Consider the following 18373-nt stretch of genomic DNA (forward strand, 5'->3'; position numbering starts at 1 on the left):
TTGTGCTTCAGATGTTCATGGGTCCTTCCTTTCAGCCCTTGGATTCTTGTTGTCGTCTGTCCTTAAGGATGCTTGCTCTTTACATACTGTCTTAGAAGCCTTTAATGGCTTAAACCCATTATCAAGAATGGGAATTTTGTGTGTTCTACTCACCTGCCGAGAGGTTTGTGCTGGAATTCTAGAAGGTTCTGGCTGCCAGTGCGCAGTCCGTACTTTGTACCCCTTAACAACTAGGAAAGCTCTTTCCTTTTATCTTTGCAGGTCCAGGCCCTTTCAGATATCTCCCTGGTTGTTTCCACTACTGGGAGAATCTTATAATTTCCATGTAACACCTACACAAATGAATCTCCATTTGTATGCTGACATGGTATTTAAACAGCGATATTAAACTGACACTGGTCAGAAGTCATTCTACAAGAGCTCAGGTAACCTTAGTACTTCTCTGCAGTGTTTCTGTTCAGGATATTTGCCACTTCTGCTCACCACCTTCACATAACATGATGCCTGAAGCAGTCAGCACTGCTGCAGCCTTCCACAGTCATACTAGAGCTATAGCTCAACAGAGCCTATACTGAGTGGTTTTTGCCAGGACAGTTGGAGTCGCTCGCTTCAGAACGTACCTGTAGATCCTGTCTTAAAGAAGGGAAGGTTACATTCAAGTAACAGATGTTCTTTGAGATGTAGTCCACCCTGTACATTCATATACCCTCTTCTTTACCTTTTCTAAGGCTTGTCTTTGTACAATTGATTGAAAAAAAAAATACTGAAAAGTAGAGGCATTTCTCTCCCCATTTTTTTGGCACCTTTTGCATCAGGATTGGAAAATGTACAGAAGATCTTTACAGGTAGTGCAAAGGGAAAATTGGGGTGGTGGTGTCACTTAGTAGGATACATTTACAATATGACAATATGTCTTGAAGAATGTTCTTAATCTTAAGTCACTTTTCTTTCTTGTAATTCATAGATTTCATGGTGAACAATTGTTCAGGTCTTAGGGTGAGACATAGAAGTTGCTTTAAAATGCAATAGTAAGTACTGGTTTTTGAGTGCCGTTAAAACAACTGTAGGCAACTGTATATGTTTCTTATTTTATATAGAGGAAATGGCTACATACCTACATTATGTAAGGAGGCTAGATTTTTTTGAGGAGCCAGACTATGACTACTTAAGGAAGCTCTTCACAGACTTACTTGATCGGAAAGGCTATATGTTTGATTATGAATATGACTGGATTGGCAAACAGTTGGTGAGTACAATTAAGCTAATAGTCACGTACTGGATTTTTTATGTGACCAGTGTTTTGAACCATTGTTAGTCTTGAGTTTCAGCACACATACGCATCTCATGGCTGCTTTAGTTGTGAACAGCTGCTACTACAAAATTGTTTTCAGACGTGTTTTTAAGCATTAACTTTTGGCTTGAGATGTTTCATATTGAGTTCCTTTCCAAATGTGTACTGTTAATATTAAAGTGTATCTCCATTCAATCTAAAAACCAGACTGGGTTTTGAGCTGAAGGAGTTTAAAGCTTTATAGGTGCCTGTCATTATTGCATGTATTTTCTTGCTTTGGAGACTTTCTTGCTCCCAGTATTCTCAGAATACATAGACAGTTACTTCACTGCATTGGAGTTATACATACTCCAGATATTTATCAGTTTATGATGAAGAAACTGTCTATATGCATTGTTTTAATGAAATATGATGTAGATTATCAGTTTCCATCATGGTGCATCTAGAGTCACATACAATACTGTGTTAATATTCTTTAAAGACAGGGTAAAAGGTGATATTTTTTTTTTTCCAGCCCCTCGAATTTTTTTTGTGCTTTTTTTAACAAGTAGAGAAGGGATTGTGTGTGTGAGTTTGGCAATTTTGAATTGATACATTTTACTATGAAGTTCCTTGTGTGACTGCCTAAAAGAATCCAAGTATTTTAGTGCTAAATCTTTTTTTACTTTTTAGCATTAAACACTACTTTAAGCCTGTCTTCAGGCTTTCATCAGAATGTCCTAATTGTTAATACCCTAATATCAGCCTAAAGTCTTTCAGAAAATTAATGTCCTGATAATATTCAGAATTGCAGCTTCATAGTATTGTGTAAGTCTTGTTTTACCTTTTCCACTATGGTATTAATAAATATCTAGTGAAGCTTTTGCTTTAACTTTATACTTTCGTCAGATTTTAAGATTAATTTCTATTACGAACCAATAACTTTTGGTAAGACTTAGAAATTTATTTTTTTTACCAGTTGCTACATATTATTTATATTTCTAGCCTACTCCAGTGGGTTCAATACATTCAGACCCTGCACTATCTTCAAACAGAGAATCATATCAGCACAGACATAAAATGCAGCAATCCAAAAATCAGGTAAACTGCTCACGTTAGATTATCAGCATTACTTTATCTTTTGTCTAATGATTTATGCATGTTGTTTCTTTTATTAGAACTCCAAAATAAAATTGACTCCAGGTTTTCGTTGGTTTTCCTTTGATTTAAGCAGATCCTTGTTAATGTATTTCTGTATCTGTAGACTTTAAAATGTCCTAAAAAGTTACTTGTTTGACACTGTGATACAGTGTAGCTTACATCAGTAGCGAATTTTCTTTGTGCTGATACTTCTTTAAATTTTAATCAGTCTCTTTCCTGTATGCTCTATCATACATTCTTTTGAGGTTCTAATGCAGGTATAACACATTCATTTTTGTTTTTAAACCAGGATAATGACCAAGGTTAGGAACTTAGATCTATATCTGTTTGCCTAAGCTAACTTACAGGGTTGTGTTGGTGGACTTTGTTTCTTATTAGGAATTTTGAGTTTTAGCTGCTTGCATCTCTATGCAAATGTATGTGTAGGCATATGTAAGCATGCAGATAATGTTAATCTGTAATCTATATAGGACTTGAGGATACAGTGCTTCTGTGTTTTTAAAAAATCCTATATAATAATTAAAGCACAAATTGTTCTGGTTTTGTTTTTGGGTTTTTTTTGTAATTTTAATGTGTTCTTTTGCATGTATTCCTAATGCATACAAAAAACCAGTCAACAGACCATAGGGCAGCCTGGGACTCGCAGCAAGCCAATCCACATCATTTGAGGGCTCACCTAGGAGCTAATAGACATGGTGGCTCGGTACAGGTATTTTCTGCTGCTTTGCATGACTTAATCATTTTGCATTACATAATACTAATTTCCTGTAGTGCATGCCATGATTCCTGTTTTGATATTAATCTTTCCAGTAATGTTCATAGTGTTCCTTTTATTCCCTACTTCACCATTGCTAAACTGAAATTAAAACAGATGCAGAAGACTGGATCTTTTTGTATATGGAACTTCTGCTATATGTTTCTTGGAAAAAAGCCTAGAACAATGGAGAACTCCCTCTTTTTGAGGGAATATACACTTATATCAGTGCAAAACAACTGAAGTTTAGACTTTGTGTGTTGTGAGTGACTAAAACACTATTTACTGAATTCAGGGTTGTTAAAGTCAGGGGCTTTGTTCCTTAATGAAACTTCAAATGGAAGTGTTAAGTAGTAATTTTCGCTTAAACTTCAATATTTTTTTGCGAACAGTAGTTGACTAGAAGAGTGTTTCTGAGGTCAGTACTTCACACTGGTCAGTGGAATAATGCCCATCTCTTGTGCTCCTTTACATGAGCCTGTTAGTTCTTTTTTTAAAGGTAAGTATTTTGCTGTGTTGCAAGTGTATTAATTCTTGGTTCTTCATCTTACTGAGGCTGTTCCTAGAGTTTTCAGCGGTAGTAGACTAGAGTGAAAGCCAAGGCATTTGTGATTCTGAAGAAGCATGACTGCTGTTTTTCAGACTACCAATAAATACCCTTTGGTTCACTTATGCTTTCAGAGGTTGCCACTCTTTCCAGAAATATGAACTGTGTTTTCATCCCATCTAAACTAAGCCATGCAACAGGGAGTTATGCAACAGGATTGTATTTGGTAGTGCATTTGTATGTAGTGTGTGTATATGGGAAGGACTGAAATCTCTTTCTCCTTGAACTCTTGGATAGAGATCAACCAGAGCAAGGCAGGTCTTCTGCTATCTGGTGCAAATGATTCTACGTTTGTGTCAAAGTTTCTTGGAGAAAAGTCATCTTAAAAAAAATCGCCTTAAGACAAATGCTATCTTGAAAAGGAAGAGTTGTCCTGCTAAAGGAAGCCACTGTCAAGAAATATTACTCGGTTTTGAAGTTGCTTTGAAGAATTTCAAGAAAAGTCAGCAAACATGTTGTTAAAGCTTCTCTGCATCCTCTTTTCTAAGCATACAAACATGTTGGGAGACCTTGAAATAAGTTTTTATCCTTACATTTTCATGAATGATCCTGTGTAATTTAGCAAGTACTTCACATGCAAACACCATGTGTTTCTGCTCTGGTTATCACAGTTACAACTGAGTATTTCACAATAAGCAATGGAATTATTTGCACAGTAAGACGCCTGGTGAGATAGTTGGGATCATCCTATTATCTCTTACCAGTCGATATGGACAATTATGACAACAAATACTGAGATACTTGTAAAAAAAATAAAAATCTACTGACCAAAGGTTAAGTGTCAGATGCCTGACCCACCAGATTATTACAGTACAAATCCTACCTATTTCTGTCACTGAATGTTCAGTGCTTCTGCCATCCCCAAACAAAGCTTAGGAATTTATGAAGGAATTTGAGAGTATGGGGCTGGGTTTGTTTGGGTTTTTTTGGGTGGCAGTAAGTTTTGTGCTCTAAGAGTGAAAACCAAACACCACCTATACTCTTTGTTCTAGAAAATGTCTTAGTTTTCCCCTCTTTTGGTGAATACTCTTGGAAATACAGCTGAATCAAGCCACTTGAAGAAGGAGACCAAGGAGCTTAAATACACTAAAGAAGCAGAGATAGGGTAAGACTAATTTAATTGATATCAGGAAAGAGGTTAGTGCCTTAAAGCTCTGAAGAGACATGAAGGAGACTGGCAAACCTGATCAACAGAACTGCTTTGCTTATTCTGTTCACTTTGAGTCTGTCACGCAGATGTTAGTTCCACTAGTAGACAGGAATGAAAAATGGCAGGAGTGCAGGGATGCAGGAGTAAACCTGGAAAAAATACTGTCATTGGGATAATAGTGAAATAGTGAATAGGAAATCGTGAAATTACTGATTTTTGAACATGTATTGTAAGTTGAGGAATTGACAAATGTGTGACTAGAGCTAGCATAATCTCAGGTGTTTCTGGTGATTTCAGGTAGTAAGCTCAACAAATGGAGAACTGAACACAGATGACCCAACTGCAGGCCGTTCAAATGCACCCATCACAGCTCCTGCAGTAGAAGTAATGGATGAAACCAAGTACGTTCATATTTCTATATTCTTTGGATACCGTATGCTCAGCTACTTCAAAATTTTTCTTACTAGTAAAAAAAAGTTGTGTAAACTTGAGTAGCCAGTGGTGAGGGCAAAACTACAGTGCTATACTTAATTTTGGCTTTAAATAAGACTTTCTATAGCTTGTGCTTTTTAATGTAAGCCCTCAACAACACATTTCTATACTAAAGAATTGCATGCATTTTTTGTGAAATGTCTTAAGATAGGGTTCTGACATAACCAGAAGTTATGTATGAAAGATGTAAAATTATTCCTGTGTGGTATTCTGATTCTCTTTTCCCTTACTCTTGCCGTATAGCTGCCAGAAAGTGTTGAACATGTGGTGAGTTCTACAGCATAGGCAGGCAGAAATAGCCCCAGAGGCTTTTTTACTGTTGTTTGGCTTAAGACTAATTACAGAGAACTTTAAAGTCCCTTTGGAAATCACAAAGTACATTTTAAATATTGTGTAACAATTACTGGTTTTACAAACAGCCACTTTCAGGAGCTATTTTACCTGCCTCAGCTCTTGCTTGCTTTTAAGTTGTGTAGTCTGTTGTGTACTTCATTTAATCCTTTTTAGTGGGTAGTAGAATATTTTTTTCTTACTTGCTGTCCTGCTTTAGAGGGGAAAATATTATTTTCTAGAAAACAACTAGCTGAAAGTTGTAGTATTCAGCTAGTGTTTTAACATGTAGAAAATAACACACATGAACAAGTAGTAAATGTTACCAAATGTTTGACTGTTGCCTGTTATCTCTGTAAACATAGTATTTACCAGACTAGTACTCTTTGATATCTGCTAACTAATTACTAAAACTTAAGTTCAGGATGCCTTAAAATTACAGTGTATGAAATGGAAAAATATTAAGGTCTGTTAACATGGGATGGACAGCTAATTTACATGTGTTTAAGTAGTGAAGTCAGGCTTGCCAAATAGTATAGAAAAGTATTCTTGATAGCTAAAAGCAGTATAACTTTCAGTATTCTTTTACAATTTTCAAAATTTATTTACAAATATTCAGTTTTCTTTCACAATTGTACCTGGAGTAGGATTTTACAAGGATATGGATCTAGTTTATTGTAAAACAGAGGCATTCAAGTATGAAGGACACATAGCAGAGCAATCCAGTACGCATTTTTTAATAGCAGTAGGTTCTGTAGGGCCCATTTTCCTAACCTTTATATAAGGGGAAATTTCTCCAAGTACTTTTTTCTTTTTTTTTTTTTTCATTCTTTTGAAGTGATTGTTCTGCAGATTGTGGTTTTGGTATGTAAGATTTATGTGCACGTGCAGTTAAAAATTGTGAATGGAGGTGTCTGTTGTGCCACAGTAGCACACTGGCTTTCTGTGAGCACTGAGAACACCAGTTCTTTGTCTGCCATATTTGCAGAGTACTGTGTTGTTTTTCTGGCAAGAATTCTATTTTCTTGCACATATTTAAATCAGAGGAGACCCAGAAGACCAAGGATGTTGATAGGCTCTACACAGAAAAATTCTCTACCTCCCTTCTTTGTAGAAGTGCAGTAAACACTAAGCAACTTAGGCTTACTTGAGTAATCCGTGGCATACCTCACTTTTTAGCTTGAGTATTCAAAGTAGTTTGCAAAGGCGGAACTAGTACACTTATGCAGATAACCTTATGTAGTTTATCAAAGTAACTTATGCCCAGTTTATGTATACACAGGAAAAGTTTAAATTTCTAAAGTTTTGAGTAGTGCTTAGCACTATTAAATATATGCTTAGTTATCTACAGAAAGTAAGAGAATTCTGAGAAGCCAGGGTGCTGCAGCTGCTTTTAAGTAAGAGTGTAGAAGTTAATTTTCTCTGATATGAATAATTGACAAACAAATAGGCTGTCCTTGACCTTTTTGGCCTAGTCTTTACTGGTTTTGTTACAGATAAAATACCTACTCTCAATATCCTACTCCTTAGATTAATCTTATTTTTCAATATGACACACAAAAATTAGTTTTCCAGTACTGTCTATTTAAACTGCAGTTTCCTCATTCACTTTTTTATAGGGGCTAGAAGTTGGTTTATATTTTGGCAGTATAATTAAAGCACACATGTACAAACCTCCTCCCCACCATTTCTGCCAGACATCAATGTATAGGTATACATCTTTTCTCAGTAACAATATTTCAGAAGGTTTAAGTTGTTTTACATTTTAACATGATAGTTAAAAGCTTAACATCAAAAGGTATTGTGAGACATTTGAATATCCATTTAAAGATTTTACACTGCTGAAGACTGTAGGAATTGCAAATACCAGTATCTTTCATGTCTGATATAGCTATTTTTGTTTTTAAGATACTGTTTTATCAAGACTCTCACTTCTGTGCCTCTTCTATCTGAAAATATGAACAAAGCTAGCCTTTCTTGCTGATGTCTTCTGTAACATTTCCTCATACTCTGAGGATGTTACCGAAATCTCGGAATGAAGAACTTATCGACACCAATGTGATGTAGATAAGCAGACACTTCTTTATTAACGGCCGGGTGCGTGAGCGAGTCCTCTCAATCAACGCACACCAGGTCCCAAAATCAGATTCCATATATAGAACTTATTCATACACATTCATTAAATATTCATGCATAATCATAACGTTTCCCGTAAATCATTAACATACTCTCCTCCTATATCCGATTCTGCGCAGTAAAGCTTAGAAAGGTCTAGAAATGGGTCTGGGGTACGATTTGGGTAGGTGGTATATGAGTCGGTGGTCGCGATCTCCCCCTGCCAGAATTACCTTTTACTAAAGTTCACGGTTTCTTGGCAGGCATCTACAAGCTGTTCCAGTCGACTCTCCCCAGTTCCCATTAATCTCATATTCTGACATTTCAATACACCTCTACATACAGAAGACTGGTTAAATACAAAGAAACCTTTCAACCCTAAAGTTATTACCTAAGTTTTAACAATGGTTCCAGCCCCTTCTTCTAGCCTTGGTACAAGACGTACAGAAGATCTCATAGCAGCTTTTACTGTGCAACTATAAGTTTCATTAAAATATTTCTTATCCTTCTATATTTCTATTTTATAAAATGATTTTATAAAATCAATTAATCAAAGTCAATCAATCTTAACTTATTAACAAATCGATAACAAGGAGGCAAATGAATAATTTTTAGAAATGCTTCATTCTTTATTCTAGATGTTTTGAGAGTTTTAGAAGTTTAGCATGACTATATCTTTGTTTAAAAGATTGAAGAAAGGGTGCCCTATCATGTGTGATTTTAAACTGTGAACACAAATATTGTTTAGCTTAGTGTTAGACCTGTTACTGTTTCAGTGGAATGCTGTGAATCAAGGATAGGGATTTCTTTCAGTAAGCATTTTATTTTTTTGGGACATTTGTCCAATTCTTCCATTGTGTGCTATATATTTAGGTACTCACGTGCCGTACATACTCTGAATCTTATCTTCATGTTCCTCAGGTGTTGCTGTACAGTAAGCATGACTTAGCACAGGGTGTTAAGTTTTGGGATTTTTTTTGGTGAGGTTTTCATTTGGGTTTTTTTTTGGGTGGGTTTTCATTTTTGTGTTTTTGTGGGAGTTTTGGGGAGGGGATTATTGTGTGTGGTGTGGTTTTTTTTGTTTTTTGTTTTTTTGTTTTTAGAAAAGTAGCTTTCAGCCCTATTTCAGTAGTTACTTGAGTTACAAAAGCAGAAAGAAAACTAACCTGATGGCTGTTCTGCCCTGGCACTTTTAGATCTTATCTTCTACAGCTGGTCTTCAGTTATCACAGACCAGTTAGCTTTTCTTTCCTCAACTCTTGGCTAGCTTAGCCATCAGAGCAGTTTCTTGCATGAAGCATGTATGATTTGGATAACCAAAAGGCTCTGCGGAGGACAGGAAAGAACAAACAGGAAAAGAGATGATCTAACCTTTTTGCATCTTGCTTTCTTTTAACACCTGTTAAGAATTGTGCAGTGAAGTGCTGCCATATGCTAGATGACAAATACAAAAACCCCAGGTATCTAAACACAAATGAGAACTGATATTGCTTTGGCATGTCTTGACTGCTCAAGTGTGGTAGAGGGAAGGGTATTTAATAGGAAAAAGGTATGATAATGTTTTAAGTAGAAAAAGAAATGTTTGTAACCATAATACTGAGATTGCTACCTAAGATAATATCTCAAAGGTCACTTTAGATTGTGCAGGAAAAGTTGTTTCTCAGGTTTCAGAAACTGGTATTATACTGTCTGCTATACAAATGTTTTATACCCTATAGAGCAAGAAGTTAGCAGTCATTAAATGTTTTCTTTAAAAAAAAATTTCTTCCCTAGAATTAGACATTTTCAAAGCGTATATAATCTTATGCATTTTGCATGTGTATTGAAAAATTTTGTGGTTTAATGCTTGTTAATAATGTCCCTGTCTGTAGCTTTAAATATGGCTTCAAGCAATGTAATATATATATCTATGTGACAATGACACCCTCTAGTAGTAGTTTCCCTTACTGCATTTTAATTTTGGGCTTCCTCTCCATCAATAACTGATGTTTTTTTTCCTACTGTAAGTTATGTAACTCTCAGAGCAGCTCTGGTCTGCCTCTGCCCACTGCTGCTTTTTCAGTGACTGAGCAACAGGGTGCCTTTGGATATTTTGAGAAGGTAACTTCTGTCTCCCCTTACATTGGATGTTTTTCTCACCCCCTGTATGTAGAACCTGATTTTTAGACCTTTATTGTCCCTGGTTTTCAAATGCTTTCCCCTTTTCCCATATTCCATTCTAAATCAGCAGGATTCCTTTTGAATTTTAGTGCCATAAAATGCTTGGTGAACTTAAGGATTTATTGATAGGCTATTGATGCAGTATGCTTATGTATTCAGTTCCGTTGTACTTCATAGTTTAAGAAAGACTCTCTAGAGTATATAATATATAGCACTGCAAGTGAGAATTCAGTAACCAACTGCAGAACTCCATGGGGCAAGCTCTGTTAAGGTAGACAGCTTGTATGTTCACTTTCTGATTGGAAATTGTGAATATTTTAGTAAGTGGAAGCTTCATTTTTAAAGGTGGTGGTCAGGAGCTGGGAGTTGCTTAAAAAAAGGCTAACTTTATATGCAAATGAAAAAATTTCCTTTGTGTTTGTTGCTTTCCTCTTCAGTTTATTTTCAAAAATACTTCCTGGACTTCTGCAGTACTTTTCTGTGTTATCTGTCTCTAACTCCCTCCAATTCTTTTTTTTCTTTTGTAGCATTTTTTCAGTTACTTCCAAACTGTCTTTATTGCTATGTGAAATTTGTAGTATTTGTCAATTTTAGTCTCCTTCACATAATGCAGTAAAGAACAAAGGATGCCAGTATACTTTTATATACTTACAGGTGTGATTTTTCACTTGTAGTAATACCATCAAAACACTGAATCAGAATATTAATTATATTTTCATGAATATTTTCGTCTAAAACAGTTTGGGGAATAGACTTTGGGAAGGTTTCTTCCAAGTTCTGGTTGACAGAGTAAGCTCAAATTGTTTTCTTGTATTAGTAACAGTATTGTCTTAATTACACAGTTCAAGTGACACAATCTTAAGCTCAAGCTTCTATATGGCATATAACCAGTTAATGTGAAAGAGTACTCGGGTAATGGAGTGTTCCTTATTCTTACGAACATACTTTAAAGCCACCATATAATGCCTATGCTTTTGACACCCTCACATAATACTTTAAACTTAATAGCTTTTTATTATAACCTGTTTCATTTGATACTTTTTTCCAAAAGTGAAACGTGTCAAAAATACCTCTACTTCAGTTTTTCACTAATAAGTCAATTACCTGCAGCAGAGCTTAATGTGCTCCTTGTGGTGCTGGCTATACCTGAACTACATACTTCAAGTGAAACAAGTACAGTAAACAGTTTAGGTTTTGTGATTATTTTTTTATCATATTTAATTAATGTCATACCTGCAGGTGCTGCTGCTTTTTAAAGCAGAAGAAAAGAAAAAACATTCATCGCCACAAATGACTAGAAGCAAGCAGAACATGGGAAATTGCTTCTGTTCAACTGCTGTCTTGTGATCATCAAAAAAAAAAACAACCAACCAACCACCACCCCCCCCATCTGCTGTCCCTGAAAAAAACCCCAAAATGAAACGCTATAAACAAAACCACACCTCTGTAATGATCACACATTTTCCAAGGACTCAGTTAGAAACAATGCCATGCCTGCGTGCTTTGATTTGGTTCTCCTGCAGCCATCTTCTGTTTCTTTAACTCATCTATTCTGAAAGCTTTAAGGTTTTGTAAATGAGTGCTGCTTTGACCATCAATAAATGGACCAATGAAATGGTAAAAAAGAATATCTGTGGCAAAACTAAACTTGGAGGAGTATATTTCCTGTTCTAGGAAATAACTAGCAGTGTCTTAGCTGAAGACAGATGTCATAAATCTGTGGTTTGAGTTCATAGCAGTGTATAAAAATCAATTTTCCTCAAAAATGAGAAGAAAAATACAGATGCACAACCATATAGAAAAATAATAAAATCTCAAGATTTCTTTTCTGACACATGCATCAATATTTTTTCTTTTGTCCCAGTATTACTGGCAATACTGTAGTAAAATTGCATCAGTATTAAACCCTATGTGTGAAACCATGGTACAGCCACTGTCTAGAGATACTGAGGAGGCAGATGTAACTGTTGATGGTTGTCTAAACATCGCAATACTCATGAACAGGAAGTATTTCCAGTAGCCTCTGGGTTTGAAAACCTGCTTTTGTTAGATCTACAATGGAACTGCAGTACCACAGAAGTGACAGAAGTGTTTGTACAGAGAATACTGAAGTTTGTATAACTTTTAAGTTGTGCTTCCAGTAATGTTAGTAAGTTTGAAATACCTTCAGAAGAGATGTACAGAGGAGTTGTAAAAGAAGAAATAAATGTGAATCTGGTTGAAGTGGAATGAGATTTAAAGCCTATATGCTCAATAAGGTAATGGATGATTTACAAATCTTTAATCTTTAAATACAGTTATGCCCTGTAATATTAGAGATCTGTTTGTAAATTGTTTTACTCTTTAATTTGAAAAACAAATGCAGCGGAAGTGAGTTACACTGAAAAACAAGTTTCAAGGAAAAAAAGATAAATCTCAAGAAATTTTGGGTGCTATGGGGCAAGTACATAAAGAAAGCAGAAGTTTAACAGCTACAATAGTAGGATGGCAAGGATGTGTCAGGTACTTCCCTGCAGTCCAATTAAGTGACTGCAATATGAACAAAGAGCAGTTCTGTAGACAAGGCAGCCCATTTCATATTTTCTTCAGAAAATAAATGTTTCTTTTTAAGCCATAACAAGAGGTATGTCTGTCATGTTTAGCTGCCAGTTATTGAAGAAGGGTTGTGAAAGTTGGAAGTGAGTAGACAGATTTGTTGACCAAAACTCAGATTATCTCAATTTTTCATAATTGTTCTAGAGCTAATTAGCATTTTTCTATCCACACATGCCTTTTGGCATGCTTATTTATTATATGTTCTGTGGTAGCATTTAAAATGTATATTCACATAAATGCACACCTTTGAATGAATTATTAAGTTTATGAGGATTAGTTGTATTTTGTAATTTATTTTTCCTTAACAGACAAAAGTGTGTTTTTTATTGTTGGGATTATGTGTTTATATATATTCAGTCTTTGTCATTATTGCTGTTCATGATCTTAAGTTTTTGGTTTCATAAAACTGGACTTGGCCTATGAAACCATTCTGTATAACGTAAGTTTCCAGTCTACTGGCTTGTGTTGGTGGTCTCACACTCATTAAGTTAATTCTTTGGTTTTATCTGAGCTGAACAGGTAGGTTACTTGACCATTCTTGTATGAAAACACATCCTTCTTTGTAGTACTTGACCAAATATGTTGCTTTGTATGATTTGCAAGTACATGTTGTATGTGTATTTCTTGCACACCTGATTAGTTTCATTCTCAGAGGTTTTTGATGTGTACACTGTTTGTATGATCAGAACTCCATACACATGACAAAGTGTGTATATTATGGATTTTATAAAAACTGTTTATTTGCTGAAACGACCAGTATCGAGGCACTTGCTTTTCAGCAATATTTAAGTGCTTGATTTTAATGCTGAAGAAGCTTTTCTTCTAGCAAAAGTGGTTGATATTAATACAGGTATGTTCAGGTTATGCCAGTATGATTTGCATTTATATCCTTTTTTCCTGTCTGAACTAATGAGCTGTAAACATGGGCTGGATGAAATGAAATACATCCCTATTTAAATGTAAGGCAAAAAAAATAAAGATAGTTTTTCTTAAACTTGCTCTTTTTTTCCCATGCTTTCCTACAGTCTTGGATGAAATAACGGAAGCTGTTGTTTTTAAGAATTGCTTAACACTTGTACACTTTTTTGGACAGTGAGGAATTTGAAAGCATGTTACTCAAAATGGTACCTCAACATTGCAGTTAGTTATGTTTTCTTAGTAAACAGGTGTTACTGTTATATGCCTTAATATACCTAATGATAACAATAGAGGGAGGAGACTTCAATGCACATGTTCTTAACTAGGAAATCTACTCATGGTTTCCATGGATTAAATTCTATGCTGTCTGTGCCACCTAGAATAAAAGCCTTTACAGATATTGTGACACATGGAATAAATGTGTCTTTAATTTTGTCAGGTATATATCTAGAAAAGGACAACTTGTAGCTAGTTCTTTATTCACAACCTTTTGTTCCATAGAGATGATTCTGTCTAGCTGTAGAGCACTTGATATGATCTAAAAAGGGGCATATTTACTTGAGAATAATGCTAGGCAAAATTGGTTGCTAGATTTCTGGTTCGGTTTCCTAGCACTTTTTTTTTTTTTTGCAAGCAGGTGTTTTTCATTTACTTGTGCTCTTACAGATCTACAGAACTATTGCAAGTACATTTTTTTCAAGTTCATATTTTCTTTTTATTCATATTGAAGTTTTGCTCTAAACTTTTTTCAGACTTTGTGTTTTGAAACCTAAATGCCTAAAAACACAACCCTGTGTATTTTTCAGTAGATTTTTTAGGGGTGTTTAATTGCTTTTTCTGAAGGATATTTCAAACATGAAGATAGCAGAATTGGTCATGTCAGAATTAAGCCATTGTACAGCTTCATTGATTGTGTTATCAAATTAAATAATCTCTGAGGATATCTTCCTCTCTAACTTTTCAAAATGAGTGATAGTGAGTTACTATAGTTCTAAGGATGTATTCAGTTCTCAGACACTCAATTTTGTTTTCTTGTAAGATGGGCTGTTCTGTATCTTATTACCACATATCAAACCTTGCTCAAAATACAGCTTCGCTGAATATTTCTGCATCTTCCTGTGGTGACACATACTATAATATGGGGTATTTAACTTATTTATGTCTTCATATGACTTACCACTGAGACATTATCCTGTTGTCATTGAAGGCTACTGAATCTAAAAGTACTGTTTAAAAAACCAAAACCACAAATAAACCCAACCCACCAACTTCATTTACTAGTTTGAGATGCAATTTGTATTTCAGAGTACACTTTTATTTCCTTGGGTACTGGAGATCACTTGGGTGTTAAGCTAACCCTTAGGTTTTGCAATGAACAACTGAAAATATGGAACACCAAGAAAGGGCTTTGTAAAGGTTTGAGCAGTTAGGCTACTGTCATCCTTATGGCAGATAGTAGCATTTCATTTTTAGAAAGAAGTTTGTACACTGCAGATCTCGACCTCAGTGCTGTGAGCTGTTCTGTTGCCTGGAACAAGCAAATCATTGATCCATGGCCTTTGGCAATAATCAAATACAATTTCATGAAAATTTAAAGCACTTATGGACAGAGGGGATGCCAAGGAAGCAAAGATCCAGTGAGGCATGATCATGACACCTAACCATTTTGTATGTTGATCCTAAACTGCCTTTTTCTTGTTTCAGAAAAAACTTGCAAACTGATTTCATTGAGTATTTGTAAGTTTTGGACTGGGCTGTAACTACTTATTACAACCTTTGGAAATTACCTGAAGTTCATGACATTGAACTGAAAATATACTGCTGAAAAGATAGGTTTATGTCTTTTTATTAGTGAATATAGAGGTGAACCTTCTAGAACATTCAAGAACATTGAATATAAGTACCTCCAGAGATGGTGACTCAACCACTTCCCTCAGCAGCCTGTTCCAGTGCTTGACAACAACCTTTACAGCAAAGAAATTTTTCCTAATAGCCCATCTAAACCTTCCCTGGGGCAACTTGAGGCCACTGCCTCGAGCCCAGTCACTTGTTACTTGGGGGAAGAGACCAGCAGCCACCTCTCCACAGCCTCCTGGCAGGTAGTTGTAGAGAGTGATAAGGTCTCTTTCAGCCTCCTTTTTTCCTTACCTCCATCCTAAGTCTGCCCTCTTTCAGGTTAAAACCGTTGTCCCTCGTTCTGTCACTACAGGCCTTGGTAAAAAGTCTGTCCCCACCTTTCTTGTAAGCCCTTCTCAAGTATCGAAAGGCTGCAGCAAGGTCTCCCCAAAGCCTGCTCGTCTCGGCTGAATAGCCCCAACTTTCTCAGCCTTTCTTCTTAGCAGAGGTGTTCCAGCCCTCTGATACTGTGTCCCTCCTCTGGACCCACTCCAACAGGTCCGAGTGTTTGTTGTAGTGGAGAGCCCAGAGCTGGATGCAGTACTCCAGGTAGGGTCTCATGAGAGCACGGTGGAGAGCTCCCTTGACCTGCTGGCCACGCTGCTTTTTATGCAGCCCAGGATACAGTTGGTTTTCTGGGCTGCAGGCACATGTTGCTGGCTTATGTCCAATCCTTTGTCCACCAGTGTCCCCAGGTCTTTTGCATCCTCTGTTTCCGCTCCCTTGATCCCCCAGTCTGTACTGAGGAATGGCTGGGGATCACCCCTACCCAGGTGCAGGTTGTTGAACTTGTTAAATTTTATGAGGTTTGCATGGGTCCACTCCAAAAGCCTGTCAAGGCCTGGAGATGCCTTCCTAGATCTGTTGTTTGTAAATAGAGATGGTCTCGTTGGGTGAAGTAATGACTGATGGGTGGCTGTCTTGGCCACAGTGATTATGAAGTAGTTGAGTTTAAAATCTTTAGCAACGTGACAAAAGCTGTCAGCAGATAGGCTGCCTTGGATTGTGGAAGAGCAGGCTTCATTCTGCTCCCTGACTTCCACCTCATGGGGGGAGGGTACCCAGGGAACAACTGGTCTTAGTGTTAAAGGCTGAGTGAGGCAAATGCAAAAGTAAGTACCTCAGCTTTTTCCTTAGCCTTTGTGAGTTTCTGCCAACATCCAACAAAGGATGGAGAGACTCCATAGCCCTCCATTTTTTGTTAATATATTTATAGAAATATTTTTTATTTTCTTTTACAGCACAGCCAGATTAAGTTTTAGTTGGGCTTTGGGCCTTCGAACTTTCTCTCTGCAACTTGCTACACCAAAAGTCTATGGGATTGGATCGTATATGCCCAAGGGTACTGAGGCAGCTGGCTGAAGTGCTCACTGAGCCACTTTCAGTCATTTATCTGCAGCCCTGGTTATATCGGGGAGGTCCCAGTTGGCTGGGCAAACATGATGCCCATCTACAAGATGTCCTGCTAGGAAGATCCAGGGACCTACAGCCCTGTTGGTCTGACCCTGGTGCCAGGGAAGGTTATGGAGCAGATCATTCTGGGTGCCATCACACAGCACGTACAGGACAACCAGGGCATCAGGCCCAGCCAGCAGGGGTTTGTGAAAGGCAGGTCCTGCTTGACTAACCTGCTGCTGTCCTGCTGTGACAAGGTGAGCGGCTCAGTGCATGAGGGAAGGGCTGTGGATGTTGTCTGCCTGGACTTCAGTTGAGCCTTTGACACAGTTTCCCACCACATTCTCCTGGAGAAGCTGGCTGCCCATGGATGGGTGCACTCCTCGCTGAGTAAAAATCTGGCTGGATGGCTGGACCCGAAGAGTGGTGGGGAATGGGGTTACATCCAGTTGGCAGCTGGTCACAGGTGGTGTTCCCCAGGGCTCAGTGTTGGGGCCTGTTCTGTTTAATGTCTTTATTGATGATCTGGAAAAGGGGATCAAGTGCACCCTCATGAAATTTGCAGATGGCACCAGGCTGGGGGCAAGTGTTGACCTGCCTGAGGGCAGGAGGCTCTGCAGGGGTACCTGGGCAGGCTGGAGCGATGGGCCCAGGCCAGTTGTGTGAGGTTCAGCAGGGCTCAGTGCCGGGTCCTGCCCTTGGGTCACACCAGCCCCACGCAGCGCTACAGGCTGGGGCAGAGCGGCTGGAAAGGGCCTGGTGGGAAAGGGCCTGGGGGTGCTGGGTGACGGCCGGCTGGGCAGGAGCCAGCAGTGTGCCCAGGGGGCCCAGGCGGCCAGCAGCACCCTGGCCTGTGTCCCCAGCAGTGTGGCCAGCAGGACCAGGGCAGTGACCGTCCCCCTGCACTGGGCACTGCTGAGGCCGCCCCTCGAACCCTGTGTTCAGGTCTGGGCCCCTCACTGCAAGAGGGACGTAGAGGGGCTGCAGCGTGTCCAGAGACGGGCAGCGGGGCTGGGGAAGGGGCTGGGGCACAGGGCTGATGAGCAGCTGAGGGGACTGGCAGTGTTTAGCCTGGAGAGAAGGAGGCCGAGGGGAGACCTTATTGCTCTCTGTAACTCCCTGACAGGAGGCTGTAGCGCGGGGGGTACAGGTGTCTTCTCCTATGTGAGAAGTGATGGGATGAGAGGAAATGTCCTCAAGTTGCTCCAGGGGAGGTTTAGATTGGGTGTTTTAGATTGGACAAGTTTTTTCACTGGAAGGATTGTCAAGCTTTGGAACAGGCTGCTGTGGAAAGTTGTTGAGTCACCATGCCAGGAAGTATTGGAAAGGCAGGTAGAGGTAGCACTTGGCAATGTGGTTTAGTGATAGATGTGGTAGTGTAACGTTGGGTGTTGGACTCAATGATCTTAAGGATGTTTTTCAATCTAAATGAGTCCATGATTCTATTTTAATACAAGCTATTGCAGTAATACTTGAAGGAGGTATTGAATATCCAAAGGCATGTGATACATACTACGTTCATCTGTGTGT

The 18373-nt window shown here is 38.1% G+C and overlaps 1 protein-coding gene across 11 annotated transcripts in view; it reads left to right on the plus strand.

The window, feature by feature from the left end:
- The window catches only part of CSNK1G3 (casein kinase 1 gamma 3), a 70913-nt gene extending 56955 nt beyond the window's left edge, over window positions 1-13958 (plus strand). For 6 of the 11 annotated variants that reach the window (XM_055790828.1, XM_055790830.1, XM_055790829.1 and 3 more), the window contains 7 exons: window positions 1098-1246; window positions 2276-2371; window positions 3045-3140; window positions 5240-5343; window positions 5678-5701; window positions 9887-9979; window positions 11279-11399. In XM_055790828.1, coding sequence (XP_055646803.1) covers window positions 1098-1246; window positions 2276-2371; window positions 3045-3140; window positions 5240-5343; window positions 5678-5701; window positions 9887-9944 — 527 coding nt within the window. In that variant the 3' untranslated portion in view covers window positions 9945-9979; window positions 11279-11399. Of the gene's footprint in view, window positions 1-1097; window positions 1247-2275; window positions 2372-3044; window positions 3141-5239; window positions 5344-5677; window positions 5702-9886; window positions 9980-11278 lie in introns of all 11 variants that reach the window. The other 5 variants (XM_055790833.1, XM_055790831.1, XM_055790835.1 and 2 more) reach the window with 5 other exon arrangements.
- Window positions 13959-18373: the final 4415 nt, after the last annotated feature.

The sequence above is a fragment of the Falco peregrinus genome, chromosome Z (assembly GCF_023634155.1).
Source record: "Falco peregrinus isolate bFalPer1 chromosome Z, bFalPer1.pri, whole genome shotgun sequence".
Taxonomy (NCBI): domain Eukaryota; kingdom Metazoa; phylum Chordata; class Aves; order Falconiformes; family Falconidae; genus Falco; species Falco peregrinus.